Raw genomic sequence first — 19369 nt, 5'->3', positions numbered from 1 at the left:
CGCTGATGACAATATCAATGAAATGTGCACATCCTATACGTAGCGTTGATAGACCCAGTGTACGAGTAACTTAAAACCAATTGAAATTTCATCGCAATCTTGAAACATTATCCCAAGTGCGAGTTGGCCAAAGTTCGGCCTCTGACTATTGTGACCATTCCTTGAAGTAAAGTTCCAGCAGATCAATCATACTTTGGCACTGCAAAATGTCGGGCCGATTTTCTAGAGCCCTGTGCAAATTCTCTGTGCCATACACAACCACGTCATCATTTTCGCTGTCCCACCAAATGGAGCTCTCGGACGATCTCTCTGCTATAATTGGAGCAATATGGCTCAGAGCATGAAGTTTTGTGCCTGATACTAGCTCCAGCCACTGGGAAAATGTAACGCTGCGCAGAGGCTGTGGGGCAAGTTGACTGAGGATGTTGAATGTGCTTGAAAGGCTGATGTTCTGATCTTGATCCGGGTGGATCAGGTTGTATGCTTGGCCGATATTTTTGTTCGACAGAGAAATATGTACAGCGGATGAACACACAAAGTCGATAGGAACGAAGAAGTTGCGCTGGTTGGGGGGATGGGGAAATGTGCCCAAACGGATGCAAGTGGACATGAATCTATTCACAGCATCATCTGGGTTTCCCACGCCAGTTACACTGTGCCCCAGAACGAAGCCAGGTCGGTAGATACTGAGAGGGAAGCCGTTTGCGATAACATCCCAGCAAATACTCTCGGCAACAAACTTTGTGAGGGGGTAACCCTGTTGATGCCGTAACTGCCTCTGGGCAGCCACTGGTCTTTGGTTTTCGGGGATATAGTCTTGTCCGCCCAGAAAGCCAACGGGACCGTACGCCGCCAGTCCAGAAAAGTAATGGACGGACTTCAGACGATGAGTATTGGCGAAGCTTAGAACATGGACAAGACCCATCACATTCACCTCACGCTGGGCAGAGTAAGATAAGGTATAGTTGACTACAGCTCCTAGATGAAAAACGGAGCTGCATTTCTCGGCCAAATAGGCGAACTCTGTGGCTCCCAGGCCGAGATATCGTTGCGAAATATCACCAGGAGCCGTCCTAATCTTGTGTTGGAAATCGATTGGAAGATCGAATTTCTTGAATGTCGCATCCAGTCGACCCATTGCCGCTGCACCATCGGCAGCTCGGATCAAACAAGTGACGGTGTGAACTTTAGGCAGTGCTACCAGCATAGAGAGCAGAAATGCGCCCAAGAATCCCGTGGCACCTGTCAAGAGTATATGGCCTTCCGTCTCGGAGTGCCATTCTGGCACCGGGCCAGGAATTGGACGGAAGTCCCGACCGAGGACCAAATCTCCCAGATGCAGATCATCAGTTTTAGTCGGAGGACCTTTGCTCTCCTTCATTTCCGTATCACCCGCCTGATATTTGACGCGGAGAGCGTTCACTGTAACCTTTCCAAGACCTCCAATAGTTGATGCGTTCGAGATGTCTAGCAATGATACCTCCAGCTTCAGGTGACGCCGAAACCAGCTTCTAATCTCGATCATGACCAGGGATTCTATCACCATGTTGCAGACCTCATCATCATCCATATCATTAGTATTGGAAAGGTGTGATCCGATTTCCCTGCCGAGTACCTTGATGATTTGGCTTTCCGTAGCCGGATCATCCAATATTTGAGGGTCTCTTTGAATCTTCTCGACCAAATCCTTGAAATCTCCATGTAGTGTTGCTGTGCTCTGTTCTTCAACTGAGACCATTCTTCCCCAGAAGCTATATCGAGCATCCTGGTCCCAAGGGGGCACTACTCCAGGATCAGACAGAGACCTGGTGGTTCCGAGGCCGCTGGCAAAGTGCCCTGGCTGACTCATGGCCAGCTCCAAGGCCTGGAGCAAATCGCCCTCCCCAATGGTTTGCATTGATGTGGAGTACGCACGCTGTATGAGCTTTGGCATATGCTCATACGCGAATCCGACATCATCAATCAGTCCAACATCAATCACACTTGCCACAAGACCATTCTCTTGACGATACTTAACAAAGGCATCCAAAAATGAATTGGCTGCCGCATAGCTTGTCTGGCCAGTATTTCCACACAGGCCGGCGATAGAGCTAAAGCAGACAAAGAAGTCGAGCTTGCTACCGATCAAGGCATTGTGCAAGTTCAATGTGCCTTGGACTTTAGGGGCCAGTGTCGATATCCAACTGTCGTGTGTCAATTTGGACAGAAGTTGGTCCTGTGTACCAAAGTTAGCTCATGAAAAATCCTAATGAGGGCGTTTGACTTACTCTGAGTACCATGGACATTTGTATCACTCCCCCGATCCGGTTCTTGCAGGCCGAGACTGCCCGCTGTACGTCATGCATGTCGTCCACACTTCCACTGACCGCAGTCACTGCGCAATTCTGACTTTCGAGCTCCTCAATAAATGAAATTGAGTCCGGATTTCTCCCAGCAGATCGACTCAGGAAAACAAAGTTTCGAGCACCTTTTTCCACCATCCACGTAGCCACCGCGCGACCCAGGCCTCCGAGACCACCAACAAGGAGGAAAGAGACATTTGGAGGAAGTTTGAAGAATGACATATTACCAGTGACTGGCCGTAACGTAGAATTCTCGGGCATTTTGATCACGACCTTTCCCATATGATTTCCCATTTGCATGTGTCCAAAAGCCTGCGGAATATCGACTGCTTCAAAGAAGGTAACTGGCCGGATGGGCTTGAGTTTACCCTGTGTGATATATTCCATGCCCTGTTGAATCAAACTAAACGAAGTAGGAGTTTTGATTAGTCTTATCCTTCATGATTCCTCTCGGGGCTTGCATACCTGCGTGACTCAGGCTCGTCCTCGAGGAGCTGCTTTAGGTCGACACCGATGAAGGATCTGTTCCCAGTGAATAATTTCATGTCCAACTGGGCATGGCCTAACATGTCGCGCTTTCCGAGTTCGATCATTTTCCCACGTTTGGCGACACATTTCCAGGAAGTGTGTAGTAGCTCTCCAGATAGGGAATTGAGAACGATATCTACCCCCTGATGGCCAGTCTGCTCCATCACCCCGTGAAAGAAGGACGGGCTCCTGGAATCAAAAATATGGTCTCGAGAGATTCCAAAGCTTTCCACGAGGTATTGAGCCTTACTTTCGCTTCCAACGGTAGCAAAAATCTATTTGGTTCAGCGTGTGACCTAGGTTGGAAGTTGTCATAAAGAGCTCAACATACCTTAGCACCGAGCATCTGACATACTTGAATCGCTGCAAGACCAACTCCACCACATGCAGAGTGTATCAGTATGGACTGTTCTTCCTGAAGCCTGCAAATTTCGATAAGCGAATAGATGGCGGTGGTGAATACGCTTGGTACTGTTGCTGCATCGGCCAGTGAAAGGCCAGACACTAGGGGTGAGCAGCAGTGAGCAGGAACAATCTTGCGAGTACATAGAAGTCCGTCTGTCACTAAAACAACCGCCTGGTTAACCTGGAGGTGTTTGACCGAGGAACCAACTCGGCGAATGAACCCGCTGCCCTCAAGGCCAAATTCGGTTTTGTTCCCAACAACACCCATGGCAACCATTATATCCTAATATGGCACGTTCAGTAAGCAAACCATGGAATAGAGAAAGCAATTTTCTAAGAATGCCTACCCTGAAGTTCAACGAGCAGTATTTGACTTCGACCTCGACCTCATCGTCTTTCAAATCGCGTGAAGCTTGTTCACGCCACGCAAGTGAGCTCAACAATCCGTATGTGCCAATATCCAGGACTTTTCCATAGTCGTCCAAAGGCTTCACAGCAGCCAGTGCCTCTTGAACTGGGGTCCAATGGGCTCGACTAACATGGATAACTCCTTTGTGTACCGCAAACTCGCGATCTGGGTCAAGCCAGGGGCAAATCCCTTCTCCCTGTATGTGCTGCAAAGTGCGAAGAAGGGAGACAACACCAGCGGCATCGTATTGGTCCATTTCGAGAGTGGCAAAAGCCGGCATTATCTCGTGTCTCATCGTTCGCGCAAACCCCAGCGCCAACGCAGACCGAGGGTCTTTGCATTCCATTTGTGAGCTATCAGTAACCCACAAAACCCTGGAGTGCGTCATTTGGCTAGCGAATAGCTGGATTTGAGCCAATTTGTTCTCAGACATGTCAGCAAAGAATGGGCCTTCAAGGTCAATAAGAGATATGACATCTTCCGCCATGGGCAACCGCTCTCCCAGAGCTACCCATGTCACAGTATAGCCGGCCTGAATTAGACAATCTTCCACCCACCGGGCCCAGTCCATGATTTTCGACAGGTACAAAAGAGCCACACAACCACGGTGAGGGGAGGCGATGCGAGGTCGCGACACAATTATAGTGTCGAGATGATAAGGCGACGAATGACTCGTCAATTCAGCAGCATCCGAAAGGTCAGCTTCCTGAAGGATTTTCTGCCAATCCTGCGTAGAGACAACAGATCTCTTGAGATCGTGCTCCTGTTGCTCCCACCATGTCGGGTAAATAGCCATGACATATGTGACCAGGGGAATGGCTGCCCAAGACCCTTGGTAGAGAATACGGCCGCCCGGGCAAGAAGAGAATAGATAATCTTGAACACAGAAGAGGCGTGGCTGTCTGTATCAAATGCCTCGGAGGCGATGATTAAATCATAGCTCTCAGGCTCCAAGCCCTGCTCTACGGGATACCTGCTGATTTCCAGCAGGGTAAACTCGACATTCTTGGCCGACTCGTGTCTCTCCTTTTCCCGGGAGATGCGATCAGCTGATGTATCAGTGACGGTAAATTTTTCGTACATCGGGATTCCGTTTTTTGACGTGAGGTCAATAAGGGCCTGGGATATTGCAAATCCGTTGCCTATACCAACTACAAGGACTCGTATGGTTGGGTTTGAGTGACCAAGTAGGCGAAAGAAACGCCTGCAGCCAGCGCTCGTGTACAGGAAATCAGACACTGCTGTTAAAATATCCTCTTTGTTTGCGACGTCCTCGGGCCGTATTCTCCCTTCCATCAAGTCAACCGACAGATTGGAGATATTTCGTGCTCTGCTGCAGAGTACATGGAGCTCAGGTATGTTTAGCTCCAGCTCTTCCATGGATTCGGCGAAAGGGTCATCTTTGCATAGTGAGTCCAGACATTTCACATTGCTCCTGGCTCGCGGCAGATCATTGACCTGGGAACTGATCCAACCTTGATAACTTTTCAGATGAGGACTACTTGGTTGCAAACAGTGTATCTTGTCTGCAGTATCCAGAATCAACGAATGCGTGAAATTTTGAAGCAACTCCGCAAGATGTTCGGGTATTGTTTCAAAAATAATTTGGTCCGGAGAGTTGAGCAGATCAATATGCGGCTTCCAAGATAATTTAGTAATCATGGATACTTTGTTGGTAGCAGAATCCTGATCGTCAACAGAAACGAGCGTTGCGTTGATCATTGATAGAACAACACCATCCTTTGAAACCATACTCACATCACCAGTGATTGACTGGGCCGATGAGTTGCAAAAGGCATGTAAAGACATGAGACCCTTCCCGGGGCAGATATCAATGTTTTCAATCGATACAGGAACACTAAACGTCGTAATGTGACGGCAGATACCATGGACCGCCGCAACACCAAATAGCTGGAGAGCTTGATCTATACTTGTCGGATGAAGTGTATATCGATCGCAGTGATTCGCATTGTCGTCGGGATGGCAATGAATAGAGGCAACCGCATGACAACTGGAGGGACTGGCAGAGATGTTTTCCAGACGTTGAAACGCGGGTCCAAATGCGAACCCACGCTTCTTCAACGCCCCATACCATGCCTTGGAAGGAAGCGAACGCGGATACGTCTTGTTTTCAAGGGGAAGATGGTAGCCACTGGTACCGGCCCTTGCTTGTCCAACACAATGCTTTTTCCATGATTCGTTCTGGTATGCCATGATGGTTATCTCAAACCAGACTGAGTCTTCCGTATCTGTCAGCCTCACTGGACGAAGACTGGTGAGTATTTCAGCTGGTTCCGATCCCTTCAACACTAGAGGGGTCTTCATGAGCAAGTTACGGATTCTGTAGCTTTCTGACCCCGTAATCTGTCGAATTGCTTCACCAGCCATGGCAATGTATCCAACACACGGGAATATCACATCTTGGCCCATGACGTGATCCAACAGCCAGGGTACACGGTCTACATGGAGAATCTTTCTCCATGAGGGTTCGATGTCAGCAGATTCCAGACATCGGGAGCCTAGAAGCTCGTGGTGAGGCTCTCGACAATGTCTCCACTGTCGAGCGAGTCGAGTCTCAGTCCACAAATCTTCATCGTGCAGCCAAGGGTAAGACGGTAGATCTGTCAGAACCTTTCCAAATGTGCCGTTGATAGCCGACAATTGAACTGGACAACCGTTAGAATAAAGTCGACCGGCTGCCAATAGCAGACCTCTCTGCTGTGGATGGTTTCGAATCATGGTAGGTATGTATTTTGATGTTTGGTTGGAGTCGTGCAAGCGCAAGATCTGACGGAGGGGGCTTGACAAGGCTGAGTGTGGCCCAATCTCTACAAATATGTTCGGCCCGCCAGTGTCTTGTATTAGAGTCTGGACGGCATCATTGAAAAGAACTGGTAGCTGCAGGTTGTTTTGCCAGTATGCTGCATCGAGAGTAGAAGGAGCACGTATGACGGCTCCTGTTACCGTCGAATAGAGTGGCGTCATCGTGCTGCTGTAGGATATGACTGGCATGATGTCGCGCTTATATATAGCTCCAGGCTTTTGCATACTCTCTATCGAGGTGTTAAGATTGCTTCCCTATTGAAAACTGATAAACTTACCGGAGTGATATGCAACAGAGACTTCGAGTCGCCTGCAAAACGTATCCGGCTCATCTGCTTCAATCTTTTCAAGCACCTCTGCCAGAATATCTTCATCCCCAGAAATTGTGACGCTTTGCGGACTGTTCTCACATGCCACTGCGATTCTATCTCTTAAGTATGTGCTAGCCCGCTTGGGGGGACATTCCAATAACAGCCATGCCACCACGCTGTGTTGTGGACTTCATAGCTTGGCCTCGGTAGTACGACAAGGAGATAGCCACTTGAGCATTAATTGCGCCAGAAGCATAAGCAGCGGCAATCTCTCCACTTGAATGGCCAATGACAAAATCTGGATGTATACCCCAGGCTCGGAGAATATCAGTCAGTGCGATTTGAATTGCTGTGCAGATCGGCTGACAAAATTCAGGTTCCGAAATCCTGGTCGAGTTATCTTCTCTCAGAAGCTCATCTAAAGCTAGTGTTAAAAAGCGGAAGTTCTGAGATGATAGCTGATAGGAAATTACCGTGTAAATTCCATTCTGGGGGGCTCTTCAACCGCTTCAGAGCTTGGTCCATTGTCCAAATACTTCTGCAAAAGCTTGGAGATGCTGATAATAATTCTCTTCCCATGCCCGCCCACTGTGCACCTTGGCCGTTAAACACAAACACAATACCCGATTTGGTTTCCCGGGACTTTTCAAAGTCCGATACTGTACCGTCCTGATCGATAATTGCAAATGCTCGATGCTTCATATGGTCCCTTCTGGTGCCTAAAGTATACGCCAGATCGTTGATATTGACAGAACTATGGGCCAAATATTGCTTGATGTTATTCACTCCCTCTTCTAGTGATTTGGCGTTCTTTGTGGAAACTACCAATAGCCTTGGGTTCCCTGAGCAGGGTACATCACCAGGTGACGTGGAATTCGCGGGTGGGAAAGAGTCCAAAATGGCCTGTGGAATGTAAGTATCGTCATAAAAGTTACATCTATTTGGATCCAAAAACTCACATGGACATTTGTCCCTCCGATTCCAAAACTATTCACGCTTACTCGTTCGGCCTTCCCTTCTGGCCACGCCATCGGCTCTACAGGCACCTTCAATTTTCCTTCTTCGAAAGGAACTGGCGTGCCCGACTGTCAGCAAAAGATTTCTTGTTTTATGGTGCTTGGAATCACGTACTTTTTGGATTTGGGTTCAAGAAATGGGCATTAGGTGGGATGATCCTCTTTTCCAGCGCTAAGGCAGCTTTGATGATGCTTGTCAAACCGGACGCACCTTCCGAGTGACCAACATTAGGTTTCACCTTCAATGCCATTAGCATGGTCCCAAAAAAAACGTCCATCAGTTTCCCAACATACCGCGCTGATATAAACACCGTCCTTTTGGAAAATCCTGGCAACAACGCTTGTCTCTGCGGTATCGCCTGCAATTGTTCCAGTGCCATGACATTCAAAGAGGGCAGTTTGTGATAAGTTATCAATCCCAGCCTTTAGATATGCATGTCGGATGAGACGTTCCTGCGCTTCTGACCCTGGGGTTGTTATGGTCGGTGTCCTCCCATCGCAGTTGGTAGCGGTAGATCGTATGACGGCGCGAATAGGATCACCCTCCCGAAGAGCATCTGCTAGAGGCTTTATAAAGATGGCATTGATTGCTTCCCCTCTACCGTAGCCATCGGCACTGGCGTCAAAAGTACGGCATAACCCACTAGGTGATAAGACCATGTTGTCGGAAATTGAAGTCGTCATGGTCGGTGCCAGAATGAGGTTCGACCCGCCAACAACGGCTGAATCACATTCACCACTGTACAATGCCTGGCAGGCCTCATGTAGCCCCACCATAGAAGATGAGCAGGCTGTCCGATAGGTAATACTATTCACGGTTCCATTAGAATTCAAGGGCTTAGAGGTAGGTTCAACGGACTATTCACCTTGGACCCTTGAGGTCATATTCATACGATATCCGGTTCGCAATCGCAAAGTCTCCTGTGCTCATAGCATGAAACCTATCGATACATTGGGTGTCCTTTGTTGACACTTCTAGCCAGTCTTCGCCAAAGACACCAACGAAGCAACCGACATTCTTTCCACGCCAGTTCCTCTGTCCGCCACTCTCCACGCATTCCCATACGACTTCTAGCAATAGTCGCTGCTGCGGATCTAGCTTTCCTGCCTCGGTTGTTGTCATGTTGAAAAATAATCGATCGATGTGGGCTATGTTGTCCTTGAGGAAGTATCCATGTCGAGTTTTTACAGTGCCAGGCACAAAGGGACTGTAAAATGCGTCAACGTTGTATCGTGTTTCTGGTACCTCGCAGTGGCCATCCTGCTTGTTAATAAGCATCTCCCAGAATGATTTGGCATTGGTGACACCTCCGGGAAGCTTCATTGCCATTCCGACAATAGCGATAGGAAAAGGAACGCAATAAGATGTTGAAATTTTGTCTGCATCTTCGGGTGGTCGGGTGTCTTGAGCAGAGGGCGCTGTGCCATTCTTCGAGTCAACCGCACCATTTTCAGAAATCCCTGCGCCCTCAGGAGCGGTCTCAATTTTAATCTCCGTCATCTCGCAAATTAAGTACCAGTTATGCCTGTCGATATTGCCATCAAAATTTGGCTCACTCTGGATTTGCAAAGATTAAGCGTTCTGTATTAAAGCAAAACCCTAAACCCCTCTCTAAAAAAGAAAAAAAGAAAGGCTTGGGGAGTAGTGATCTCAGTTGAACTGTCAAAGCTACGAATGCAGCTATATCGCCTCAAATCTCTCCATTGCGCCTGGGTGAACAAGACCATGATTCAGCCTTTGCCTCGTGTGACACCATTAGTACTAGTAATATTCCTGCATGTACACTGCATATGGATATTGAAATGAAATAGGGGTATACCACGGGTATTTCCCCCTTGCAGACTAACACTGAGGTATCTTCCAATATTTTCCTGACACATAAATGGGTAGTATAACGGCTCGGAGTTTACATGCCACAAACTTCAAATTCAGTGGATTCTGTTCCAAAACACCTACGTACTAGTACCCACATAAAGAGTCTTGATCTGCATGCCGATTCCAAATTCAGCCAACAATCTGGACACCCTTACATTTTAGGTACATCCATGGCTTTTCTCTGGCTTGATCTAGTAGTATCATACTTCCAAACTTGAATTTGATCCTCGTCGGGAAATGTATCATATTCCACTCCCAGAAGCTAGCCTTCTGTTCCAACTTATTCATTATCCTAAGGTTTCAGTAAATCATATGAATGTGTAAGTGAAACTAGCCACATTTACGCGAAGAGCTGGTCTTTTCCATTTTCAAGCCCAGATACGTCTTTTTACACGGTATGCTAATTAGCTGCAATTTTTGTCATGAAAACTTGAATGTCATTGAGCTGACTTCCAAGTTGAACTACCGATAAATATCCAAACTTTCGAAGATAACTTCAACTTGAAAACCGCTGTCCCTTAGCTGTAATCTTCGCTGCTTTCTTCTCTTCCATCATTATCTTCGTCCTCAACATGCGATTCCTGAGATATTCACTTGCGCTAGTGTGTCTGTCAACTGCATCTTCCCTGGCACTCTCAGACCAAGCCAATGATGTTCTCGACAAAATCTCTAGCATTTCCGAGTCACTCCGCTCGAACGAAAAGGATATTGGTCGCTACAAAGGGGGCTTCGTGGCATCTGCTCCCCTTGCCCGGGGGTTCTATAATACTTGGAGCACCATGAGGACCGCTAATTCTCATGTCCCAACCGATACGAAATTCACATGGGAGGATGCGGATACGATATTTCACAGTATTGATTCTGCCAACGATCTCAGTGTTCAATTATTCCAAGCATACAAGGAAAAGGTTTGTCTTTGGATCCCAGAGCATCGTAACCACACTGCATCATGCTAATGTCTTCTTGGTGCTAGGCCCCTAAGTTGAACCAGGCCGGCGCTGGCTTCACGGTTCCGATCTTCATGCAGGCATTGTACCGAGAGGCGGACGACTATATGGTCTCATTGGAACACCTTATGCCTCCTGATTTCGCAGGACCGATGCATCAGATTACCGCCAAGCACAAGGCAGCTTGGGATGCGACATTTGCCGCGTACGAGCCAGTCGGCAACCCGAAGACCCCTCAACAATTCAAGACGTTTTCTTCGATAGTGGCACCGATTTTGGGTTTCTTGGTTTAACATTTACGCCTACTTCGGTATGCACGGCCTGGATAGGATCGGTTGGCATATCCATGGATACCAATGCCAAGACAATTGGGAATTGGCACACTGTCGATCTTGAAATTTGTTTTTCTTTTTACTAGTTGAGACTAGGTGATTTTGCAGCTATTTTATTTTGCATATTTTCGGTACGAGCAACCAGGTAAATGCGGCGTCCTCGAGATGTGACATGTCAATAAAAGCCGTTCTGGCACAGAGACCCTCTCAACAGCGGTCTCAATAGATACTTCGTCCTCAATACATCATATCAATAAGTTCCATGGGGATTAAGCGTAAGAACTTCCCCTATGATCCAGGAAGCTCTATAAATCATAAATATATCCCCAAAATTGGGGCGCTCCAATAAATGCGGTACTTTTTCCTCATCGATCAATGCTATTTTGCTTGTTTGCCTGTTGTTTGTATCTTTCGGCTAAAATGTACCCTTGCCTCCAACCAACCCTTGGTCTAAACCCATTTGGGAATAACCCGCATAATGAATAATCTGGCTGACCGAGGCTCATGCGTCTGATTGGTCTCACGAGATCATGAGATCATGAGAATTTGGGTGCACTCCGTACATTCCGTACGCCCCTTGTTTGGCGGTGGGCCAAGCACCGGAGTCAGTTCAAATTACCCCTGAATCAGAACTGAATCGCTTGCATTGGCTGTACAATTGCCAGCTTGGATAGCCCCATTTTCTTTCAAGGTGCGTCATGACTTGTATGAAGTCGATCCAACACAAGGTTACTGCAAGCAACTTGAAGCAATACTATCAAAACAGGCCTCGGCTCAGATTCAACTATCTGATATTTTTGTACCTAGGTACTAACCCTGATTCTATTAACAATCAATTAGCAGATAAGCTTCTCACATATTTCTTTAACAGCGCTTCCACGGGGTTGGCAACGGATACTTTGTGAGCGTAGTAGCGTTGAGGCTTGATACTACGTAGTATTTTGATGGCCTGAGAAGGATCGTCCAAACTTGAGTTTGGAGACGATTTACTTTGATATTTGTCCTTCCATGAGATAAATTGCCTCGCGTTTAGAGTGTGAAGCCTTGGAGTGCCCGTCTCCAAGACTAGTTATAGGCTGGGAAACGCTAAGGTCCACTCATTCTACTTGATCGACCTCGGCGTATTTCATATCTGCAAGGCAGCCCTTGAAGATATTTAAAAATGACAGGTGTTGATATCGAGCACAAGGTTGAAAGCGACGTGTTCGGGGTGTGAACCGCCACCCCACGACTCTTTAGAGATACCACTTGCTTCGTTCCTTGGTGAGCAGTATGACCGCCATATTTTTGAACTTCATCTTTCCATTGGTGGTTCTCGGCGCGCCTTTCGTGACTGGAATCATTGGCCTCTTCTTTTACGAATACGTTGCCAGCTCTGCTCGCATTCGGCATGGGTTCTCTGTTCTCACCATTCTTCATATCTTCGGGGTGATGTTATTTCCTACCGTGAGCCCTTTTTTCAACTACATGATCGGGCTTATGTCAATTGTTCATGCCATGCGTTTCGTTGAAATATTCTTTGTCACCAACCCGCCTTCCTTGAAGCGACTTCAGAAAATTGGCCAATTATACTACTGGGAACCCATGCCCCCACCTTATACTATGAGCCGCATCGTGTGGGCCCTGGATTTGGTATCCAATTCTCGTGGAATCGGTTGGAGACATGGCCCTATCCGATATCTCCCCTCTGGATGCCGCATTCTGGACGGACGCGGGGGTTCTCGACCATTGAATACAAGGGGAATTCCAACTCCAAATCCCCGCCAGTTCCTCTGGGTCCAGGTGCAATGGATAGTGCTGGCATATCTATGGTTCGATCTATACAATATCATCTTCGTCCGTGGGCAAGCCAGCCGTATGGTTGATGCTGTCGCAGACACGCTAATTGGTGCACCTGTCAATTACCCAGTGAAGCAAGTTCTCCAAACATCCCTGGACTGTTTAATCAATATTATCAGCGCCCGATTCTTCCTCGGTGGCATGCAGGCCTTTTGGGGCCTGGTCGCAGTCGGCGTTTCCACGGATACACTTGGGACTACTGCAGATATATGGATGTGGCCGCCAATCTTCGGTGCTTTCAACCCGTTCGAAAGAAGCTTTCAAGGTAGTTACTTATTTCTGTATGGGTTCCGTGCTGATATTATCTCACTGACGTGTTATTACAGGCCTTTGGGGCAATTGGTGGCATGACATTCTCCAACGCCCATTTTACTTTATGACTGAATGGCTCTTGCCCCCAAATCCGTCCCAGACATCATATCTCTGGACTATTTTTGGACTCACCGGTGTCGTACATGCAGTCGCATCCTACGTCACTGTTCAAAAGGCCCTTCCTGCGGCACAGGTCTTGATCTCGTTCAGTCTCCAGCCGATCGCCACGGTTTATCTCAAGGCCCCTACCCGGTGGAGGATTTCCCAGTCACTAGGAAAACATAATTTTCTGCTTTCCATTGTTTGGGTCACCGAGAGCATCTTGTCAGCCGCCTGGTTCGTCTGGGGTCTCCATTGGTTTTGGACTGACCCTGGCCTGGCCGCATTCTTCACATCCATATCACTCCCTTGTAGTGCATTGCAGATGACCTGCTCCTTTTGAAGACAGAACCAGTTTTATTTTGGCTCAAGCCGAGATATTGCGGAGGAGAACAAAGTCCCGCTAATACATTCAAGGCTAGATGGTACTTTGCTTAGCGTCGGGGGTTGAGATGGATCGGGACCGACAGATAATCTAAATGATACACGGCAGAGAACAAGCTTGAGCGCTGTGAATTGGAACTAACATCACATAATTGGGACGCGAAATGCGAAATACACTGCGAAGTGGATTTCTTTTTTGTGGTTCATTTTTGCAGTTGGCTCCGAGTCTTCTCCACAAATCTTGTCCCATGAATATAGTCCATTATACCCATCACCCCGAAGTTCACATTGCTATGCTTGTGATGCAAATCATGCGACTTTGGCTTCAGATCAAGTATTCCGTAAAAGTCGTATCCGCAATGGACCACGAACGCTTCGGTGGAAACGAGAATAATATTTAGCCACTTGGTAAATACATGAATCCTCATCAAAAAGGCGGGTATGATGACAGGTAGGATACCAGTCAAGAAATAGTCCACCGGATGGAAATGCTGACCTGCCAAGGCCACGGGCGGCGTAAACTGGTGGTGTGTCTTGTGGAAGTAGCGGTAGATGAGTCGATGATGTAGGAAACGGTGAAAATAGTAGAAGAGAACCTCGCGGCTGAAGGTACAAATAACGATATCTGCAACGACCTCGCCTAACGGGGGAGTCTCTGCAGTGATTCGACAAAGTGATGTTATGAAAACGAGTCGGCGTAGAATCAGAAGTTGTACGTAATGGAGGAGGGCAACAATGAGTTGGTTTTGCAATGCGGATATTACAAATTTGCGCCAGACATAAAAATCAAGCGGTTTGCGCGTGGATCTTAATTGGTAATCTCGGAGGATAAAAAGATTAGAGAAGTCCAGAGGCATGAAGACCAGCGCCAGCAACAAATATGTTGTAAGCTGCGTCAACAAAGTACCCGTCACTTCGATTATTTCGGGTGAGTATGTCGAAACTATCTTGATCCATATTCTTTCCATTTGTTCTGGGTGTGCGAGAGCCGCAATGAGATTGTGGTGGTGATGGGGAAAGAATGCGAAGACAAGAGAGAGGGTTGTTTTTAAAGCAAGCGATTCGCTTGGGTCAAGGAAGCCAGGGATGGCGATTAATAATTCCTGTGTTCAAACCCGCACGCTTCTGATGACAGGAATGGAAAGACGATCACATGCCATTTGTCTCGTCAAGTATGTATAGAAGACCCTACAACTATACTGGTGCCGTCTTTCGCTGCGAAAACAATTGTTTCTACTGCTCTACTTTCGGTAACAGCGAGTTAAAACTTGCCCCCTTTGTTGCATCATTTGTTGACCACCATGTGTGCTTGAAATTTGACTACATGTACCTAAGATCTCCATAGAATATTCATCTTTACTGAAATACATACAAGTCATCAGAGAGATGTATCATATCCAAAAAGCACAGGTAGCTGGGGACCTGATCAATGAAACTTAAATCACTAGTCTAAAAACTAGTGAAATAACTGCATAAGAAGTTACGACTAGACCTGTGCATGGGATTCCCGCTTATATAACGTAATTCCCAGCCGTCCCGAACACCCCATCCAAAATCGCGTCTTCCTACCTTCGTACCAACTTCAACCACCTACCATGCCACCAATTCGCTCTGGATCTTCGCAAAAACTAGCCAATCAAGAGGGTAAGATCCTGTTGGCTCTTTCAGATTTAAATGACGGCCGTGTTAAATCTCTTCGTATAGCAGCGAAGCTATATGCAATACCGCTTCCTACCCTACACGATCACGTATACAGCCAATCTTCTTGTGTTGATTCTTGCCCATCGGGCTATAAACTGACCTAATTAGAACCTAATTAGAAGAGGATTCGCTTGGTGAATAGATGCTCTCTATGGATTTGTGTGGAGCAGCCCCTATGCTAGCTACTGTACGAGATATAGCTAATAGACCTGTGCAAACCCATGGGCATATTTGGGCATGCCCATTGGCAAACCTGCCTATTTATGGGCATACCCTGACTGCCCATAACCCGCCTATAAGTAGGGCAAAAAGTAATGATAACCCAAAACCCATCAATGGGTTATGGTATTTGACCCAAAACCCATTTTTGGTTGGGTTGGGTTGGGTTGGGTCCGGGTTATAGTGGGTTCTGGCTTGGCATCGCCATAACCCATTTTGGGTTGGAGATGCCGACCCAAAACCCAATGGGTTAAACCCAATAACCCAGTGGGTTCCCATTTCAACCCATTTTGGCATAATTTATTCATAAATTTTATGTAGTGTATTTCAATACTTGATTTATATCTTTTTTTTCTAGAAGGATTTAGATACTAAGATTTTATATAGATATATATATAGTATTAATTATTGTATATTTAAAGTTTAGGACTAAAATATACAGTAATGAAAGAGTTATTAGAAAAATAAGACTTTTTATAAAGATATATATATTACAGTCAACTCCCGCAAGCTGCACACCCTCCCGGGCAGAGCTTTTCCCTTGCACACACCGGATGTGTGCAGCTTGTGAGATGATGATAATGTGATTATGTAATACATACATGAAGCCTTTCCTATTTGAGTTTAAACCCCATCTCCAACAATGTCGTCTGTTTCTTCCCATCTACCTCAAGCTTCTTGAATGCCTTTGTTAAATCCTCAATTAATGCCATATCCTTCTCTGTACACCCCTCTTTGTGTGCAGCCCATAGTGATAGATCTGATAGATGTCGCAGAATTACTGCATCAGTCGGTACCTCTGGCCTTGGTCCAGATATATATTCCTCATCAGGATCAGATATATCATCCTCGGTATCCTCACTAAGATTGATAATAATTTCGTCTAATTCTGCCTCTGCAGTATCAATACTTTCATCTGATGGGTTTAGGAACTCATCAAATGGTAATATTTCTTCCGCATTAGGTTGAACTGCAAGCTTTTCAACTATCTGATCGTAAAGAGGCTTTAGTTCAGGAACTAGTGGGTTATTTTCTACCTGGTCTTGATCTGTTTGATCTTGATCAGATATACAATACCCAGAAACAACAGTACTCTTTTTGTAACAGTTCTGAATAGTCTCATTGGTAACCTTTGTTCGCTACGCTTGCGTTAACCACCGAAGTGTATAGTTTAGACTCATGCGTTCACGTGGATCGATACCACGGTCTAGCATACCTATCATCCAATACATCCAGCTTTTGCGATAATAATGCTTGAGGTTTTGGATAATACCCTGATCTAGGGGCTGGTAGATAGATGTAGCGTTTGGTGGGAAGAAGACTATTCTTATATTAGATGGTGGTGGCGCTTTTTCAAGGGCTACAAGATGTACACTGAAATTATCCATCAATAGAAGTACACGTCTTTACCTACCAATCCGTAGATAAAAACTGCGTAACCATTGTTCCATAATTCCGTGTCTCATCCAAGCCCTCTGATTATAGCGCCACACACATCCAATAGAAGATATATTTACCCCTCTTAATGCATGAGGCTGTTTTGCAGTCCTAATAATCCAGAGAGGTAACCGGTCTGAACCAGTTGCATTTGATGCAACAACGACAGTAACTCTGGTCTTATCTCTTTTCTGGCCAGGACGACCTTCAGAAGCAAGCCCGCCATTAGGCATACGGCGCCAGTACAGACAAGTTTCATCCATATTATAGATATCATCAGGGAGGTATTCATTGCAGATAACCTGGACTGCTTTCATCTCATTATGTATTGAGTCTGGTACCGATACAGCTTCACCATGGAAGGTATGCCATTTAATTGCATATCGACGTTTGAAGCGAGATAACCAACCATCACTAAATGTAGGCATAGGCTGATCTTTATATATTGGTATCTTCCTCCAATATTCTGCAGCTTTGAGACGAAGCAGAGGCCCTGTCATAGGAAACCCTTTCTCTGTATGTCGTTTTTGCCACTCAAATAAGGCCTCATCGAGTAGTGGCCAGGCTGCAGTAGGCGTCTTCTTTTTTATTCCAGCTTCACCATTATCCAGATAGTCATATCGAGATGATAGTGTACGTGAAACAGTAGTACGATCGATTTTTCGGCCAAATTTCTCTTCAAACCAGGCAGCACAAGCTCTCTGGGTAGGCTGTGGGCGTGTATCAGATGCAAAGAGACGTAGGGCTTTCCGCTGAGCGTCGGTAATTCCCATATTTGGTCGCTTTGGATAGGGTATATTCGCGGAAAGCGTGATCGAAGATCGGACTGAAGAGATAGGGATAGGAGGGAGAGACGGCGACGGCGATCTGGAATACTGCATAGTGATTGGTCAATGATGATGAATAAGCGAAAATATGGAAAAGAAAAAGTGTGCACACCGCGGATGGTGCAGCTTGCGGGCGTTTTATATGTAAGAGTGGGGCAAAACTAGGCCGGGCAGAGAAAATATGTGCACCTGGCGAATGTGTGCAGCTTGTGGGTGTGCAGCTTGCGGGAGTTGACTGTACCTAGTAGGGTATACCACTATCTTTACTATAGAGCTCTGTAATTTATTTTATTTTTAAATACACTACTTTTTAGCCTTTTAATATATAATATATATATATTAGATATAGAATAATAATAATATTAAATAAAAAACTTAAAATACCTATATATAAGGCCTAAAAACAGCACTAATACATACTGTATTTAAAAGCTTGGTATGTTTGCCTTGTTTACACTAAAATAGGAACCCACTGGGTTCCCAATTGGGTTTTGGGTTGGGTTGGGTTGGGTTGGGTCCGGGTTATAGTGGGTTCTGGTGATGCCTAGACAAGACCTAGCTTTTTGCTTCAAAAAAAAAAGAAACACATAACTTAAGTCAAAAAGATAGGGGCTGGGGGCTAAATAAAATCAAAACACGCTAATTTTATTGCTTATTAATACTAGCGGAGGTCGAGGTTTTCTACCTCCGCTGTAAATCGATTTGTAGCGGAGGTAGAAAATTTCAACCTCTGGTGGGGCGAAGTCACGTTATTTTTCTACCTCCGCTCAGCTGTATGCCCGGCGTACAAGCCTAAGCGACTCGGCGGTGCCCTTGATTAGTAATACTCTATATTAGGTAACGTAATTCCCGGCCGATCTGGACACCCGGCCGATCTGGACACCCGGCCGTCCTGGACACCCCAAAACTTCATACTAAATACATGTTCTCAGGTCGCAGTATATCAACAACGAGAAGTTATTTTTACTTGATATGTGGTATGATGGTGTTTCTCAGCCTGAGAAATAGTATAGTTAGGGGTGCACACGGTACGATATCGTCGGATTTTAGGCATATCGTTATCGTTATCGTACCGTCGAAAATTTGACGATATTATCGTATATCGTACCGTCCATCTAAGCACCCTACGGTACGATAACGATAATTATCGTCCAAAAAATTGAGGCCAACGGTATGATATTGACGATATTAGACGGTAAAACGATATCGTCGAGTATTACCTAATATAGAGTATTACTAATCAAGGGCACGGCCGAGTCACTTAGGCTTACACGCCGGCTGCAAGCACCAATATAATCATCAAATTCAGCACCACCACAACGCGCTGTATCGCTCAAAAATACAATAAAAGATAGAGTAGCCTCTATTTCCTATCTAGACCTTGCTCTAGTAGTCTCTAGCGTCGTATATTGAGTGCGGTTATATTGCAGAGGTTCTAAGATCAGCCACCTCAGACCCCAACACCACCACAGTCCACAATACACTGAATCGCTCAGAAATACAATAAAAACCAAACAGCCTCTATTTCCTATCTCAGGACTAGCTTCTGTACCATTTTAGTC

The 19369-nt window shown here is 46.1% G+C and overlaps 5 protein-coding genes across 5 annotated transcripts; 2 read left to right on the top strand and 3 right to left on the bottom strand.

Annotated features, from left to right (window-relative positions):
• Positions 1 to 145: 145 nt before the first annotated feature.
• Positions 146 to 9335, bottom strand: N7481_008390 (uncharacterized protein; the record flags this gene model as incomplete). Its single annotated transcript, XM_057267609.1, has 14 exons — positions 146 to 2215; positions 2268 to 2745; positions 2808 to 3145; positions 3202 to 3558; positions 3623 to 4447; positions 4531 to 6350; positions 6396 to 6737; positions 6786 to 6923; positions 6991 to 7236; positions 7292 to 7721; positions 7778 to 7890; positions 7950 to 8073; positions 8129 to 8642; positions 8701 to 9335. 14 exons carry the CDS (start codon positions 9333 to 9335, stop codon positions 146 to 148), a joined length of 8430 nt encoding a protein of 2809 aa, XP_057121810.1.
• Positions 9336 to 10282: 947 nt separating this feature from the next.
• On the top strand, positions 10283 to 10950 carry N7481_008389 (uncharacterized protein; the record flags this gene model as incomplete). Its single annotated transcript, XM_057267608.1, has 2 exons — positions 10283 to 10618; positions 10684 to 10950. The coding sequence occupies 2 exons, from the start codon at positions 10283 to 10285 to the stop codon at positions 10948 to 10950; spliced, it is 603 nt and encodes a 200-aa protein (XP_057121809.1).
• A 1311-nt stretch (positions 10951 to 12261) lies between these two features.
• N7481_008388 (uncharacterized protein) lies at positions 12262 to 13582 on the top strand (the record flags this gene model as incomplete). The annotated part of the gene is made up of 2 exons (XM_057267607.1): positions 12262 to 13093; positions 13155 to 13582. The coding sequence occupies 2 exons, from the start codon at positions 12262 to 12264 to the stop codon at positions 13580 to 13582; spliced, it is 1260 nt and encodes a 419-aa protein (XP_057121808.1).
• A 244-nt stretch (positions 13583 to 13826) lies between these two features.
• Positions 13827 to 14480, bottom strand: N7481_008387 (sterol desaturase family protein; the record flags this gene model as incomplete). Its single annotated transcript, XM_057267606.1, has 1 exon — positions 13827 to 14480. One exon carries the CDS (start codon positions 14478 to 14480, stop codon positions 13827 to 13829), a length of 654 nt encoding a protein of 217 aa, XP_057121807.1.
• Positions 14481 to 16949: 2469 nt separating this feature from the next.
• On the bottom strand, positions 16950 to 17861 carry N7481_008386 (uncharacterized protein; the record flags this gene model as incomplete). The annotated part of the gene is made up of 1 exon (XM_057267605.1): positions 16950 to 17861. The coding sequence occupies one exon, from the start codon at positions 17859 to 17861 to the stop codon at positions 16950 to 16952; it is 912 nt and encodes a 303-aa protein (XP_057121806.1).
• Between the last annotated feature and the right edge of the window lie 1508 nt (positions 17862 to 19369).

This window comes from Penicillium waksmanii, assembly GCF_028829765.1.
Source record: "Penicillium waksmanii strain IBT 27052 chromosome Unknown utg000007l:1.0-4314555.0:1.0-4317578.0, whole genome shotgun sequence".
In the NCBI taxonomy this organism is placed as follows: Eukaryota; Fungi; Ascomycota; class Eurotiomycetes; order Eurotiales; family Aspergillaceae; genus Penicillium; species Penicillium waksmanii.
Note: the sequence above shows the minus strand (reverse complement) of the source record. Positions and strands in the feature narration are given on the sequence as shown.